This window comes from Nuphar pumila, chromosome 10 (genome assembly GCF_984573655.1).
Source record: "Nuphar pumila chromosome 10, dmNupPumi1.hap1.1, whole genome shotgun sequence".
NCBI classification, from domain to species: Eukaryota; Viridiplantae; Streptophyta; class Magnoliopsida; order Nymphaeales; family Nymphaeaceae; genus Nuphar; species Nuphar pumila.
Window position 1 is genome coordinate 83,773,673 of NC_143258.1, and position 2,845 is coordinate 83,776,517.

The following is a 2,845-nucleotide window of genomic DNA, read 5'->3' on the forward strand; positions in this document are numbered from 1 at the left end:
TGCCAAGAAAAGTTTCTGTTTCCAAGAAAGGCCTTATTAACAGGTGACCAACTGGAGACAACTCTGCTCAACACTAGAGATTGGTTCTCTACATCAACAATAGTGTCGCAAACATCAAAAGTGTTAACTATACTCGCCATTTTAGCAGAAAATGGGAAAGGATCCTGAATGTCAATGATACTAGAGTCCCTACCAGCAGGACATATGGCTCATATGTCACATGATAATCCAACAATATAGGATGGACATCTAAGCATTTTTATGTTGCCAATTGACATTCTTGTCATTCCCTGCATCTGCAGCCATCTCCTCCTGACAAATAGGTTTGCTGATGAGATGACATTAAAGTGGATTCCATGCATCCCCACCTCTCTCGATTGCCAGAAGCATAAATCCTAAAATTTCTTTCTTTTGTAATTCATAAAAAACAATATAGAGAGAAAACATCCCAATCTAATATTGTTCACGAGTTGGAAAAGGAAAAAAAATCCAAAAGTTACAACCCTTCTCTTTCATGAATAATCTTCAAACCAAAAAGAAGCAAAGACCACCCTATCTTCTCGAATAGCACGTTAGCAACAGAAATGGAAGACAAAGGAAGGAATGGATGGATAAATGGACCAACTATGCAGCTTAGATGACTATCCCATGACGTTGGAACGATATATAACACAAGGTGTAAGACATCCATATTTACTACCGTCACAATTCCACATTGCATTGTCATGAGAGGCTTCAACCATCATACTGATAAGCTTATGAGGGTAAATATGCGAACACTGATAAAGATAGGGGCAGAGATAGCCCTTATGATGTAGGCAATGCTGCTCAGGAGTCGAAAAGCATGTTCAGACAGAGCCTAACACGTATTCCAACCTTTCCCACTAGCAATATAGGGGGAAACCAACACAATTACAATAGTTTCATACCGTAGATGGATCTCCAATAATGCAAAGCTACGTGAAATAAGTACTGCACTCGGACTACTAGAAGAAGAGCGTCAAAAAAGTACATGTGGGTAATGTTAGATTTCCAAGGGACAGAAAAAAAATCAAGCTTTGCGAGAAGAAAGGTAAAAGTGCATTTTTTGACCAAGCATACAGTTCCTGGATCAATAAAACTCTTTGTATAACTAGGCCATCACCTAAAAGTATATAGAGAGATGATGTAACCAAAGGAACCAGATGCTGGAATCTTTATAATCATAAACTTATGATCCTAATTCGGGGGACAGATGAGAAGACATAAAACCATGAATTTGCAAAAAATCATACCATTCAATCTGAAAATGCTCACACAAGTTAAAAACCAACTATAATTCGTATATATGGCTAACCCCCTTAAAACAAAAACAAATTCAGATTCAGATTCAGACTCCATAAAAACCAACTGTTTCCAATATCCGAGAGAACCAAATGACTCACAGCTTTTCAAAATACAAATGTACAAAAATTAAAAATTTCAAACAAGAAAATAAACTTGCCTCTTGCGCCAACCAGATATTCATTGATCACCACATAATACACAAAGCAATAGTGGCAATAACAACGAGAGATAATAGCAACATCAGAAACAATGGTAACGGCAGGAAGTAGCTAAAGCAATCAATCTCATTCCTTCGAACACTGTCCAAAACCCACCAAACTTTAGCAGCACAGACAACATCAAGAAATTGCACCTCATACCAACAGGAGAGTTGTTTGGCCTCATTATATAATAGAGAACACCATCAACCAATACGAACAGCAAGAACTAACAGTACAATGAAACAACATGCCCAATCGATGTAGATATAATCCATAAATTTTTCCTCAGCATCAAATTTTTCGGATAAGTGCAATGGCCTAACAGAATAGCTAAAAAGGCAATGAGACTCTTAATACACACCCACTCAAATCCGTAAGTTCACCCAGATTTTGTAATCCGAATTCACGTCTATTTGCCCTAGTTTTTCTTTTTATTTAACTCTACTACCTGGAAGCAAAATAATCAAGTTAATAACAAATTCATTATTCACCACATTCTCAAACACCACTCAGTTCTCTCAGAAGCAAAACAACAAATTCCAAATGCTCATAACCAAATCATAAGTAAATACTAAAATTAAATCCACAAGTAATAAAAATTTCATCGCATTTGAACCCCAATTACTAAAACAAAACCAAAGTTTATTAATAAAAATCAAAAGTATTCGAACTCAACAAAATCCAAATTAGTTCATTCCACGTTCATGAACCACAACAAAAAACTCTGAGCTAAGAAACTCAAATTAAACCCTAAAAACCGCTCTTTTCCCATCAGATTATGACAAATCGAAGGATAGGATGGAACAGAAACCAACCGAATTCGCCCTAATCGCCCCCGGCCTTCTGGTAGACGTAAGTGAGGCCGCACTTGCCGCAGTAATGGCGGTCGAAATGGTTGGCCATGAAGGTGCCGGCACCGCAGTCGGCGTTGGGGCACTCCTTGCGGAGCCTCTGGACCTTTCCGGAGTCTTCGACCTTGTAGAACTGGAGGACGGCGAGCTTGACCTTCTTCTTCTTGTGCTTGATCTTCTTGGGCTTGGTGTAAGTCTTCTTCTTGCGCTTTTTAGCGCCGCCGCGGAGGCGGAGTACGAGGTGGAGCGTCGACTCCTTCTGGATGTTGTAGTCGGCGAGGGTGCGGCCGTCCTCGAGCTGCTTTCCGGCGAAGATGAGGCGCTGCTGGTCCGGGGGAATGCCCTCCTTGTCCTGGATCTTAGCCTTCACGTTGTCGATGGTGTCTGAAGACTCCACCTCGAGGGTGATCGTCTTCCCCGTTAGAGTTTTCACGAAGATCTGCATCTTCGCAGACGCAGAGAGAGAGA

The 2,845-nt window shown here is 40.3% G+C and overlaps 1 protein-coding gene across 1 annotated transcript; it reads right to left on the minus strand.

Moving 5' to 3' along the window:
• Positions 1-2,149: 2,149 nt before the first annotated feature.
• Positions 2,150-2,845, minus strand: LOC149827105 (ubiquitin-ribosomal protein eS31 fusion protein-like). The gene has a single exon (XM_090020224.1). It carries the CDS (start codon positions 2,820-2,822, stop codon positions 2,352-2,354), a length of 471 nt encoding a protein of 156 aa, XP_089876350.1. The 5' UTR covers positions 2,823-2,845; the 3' UTR covers positions 2,150-2,351.

Excerpts from the sequence above, each read along its gene's own strand:
- LOC149827105 (XM_090020224.1), bottom strand. The coding sequence starts at position 2,822 with ATGCAGATCTTCGTGAAAACTCTAACGGGGAAGACGATCACCCTCGAG.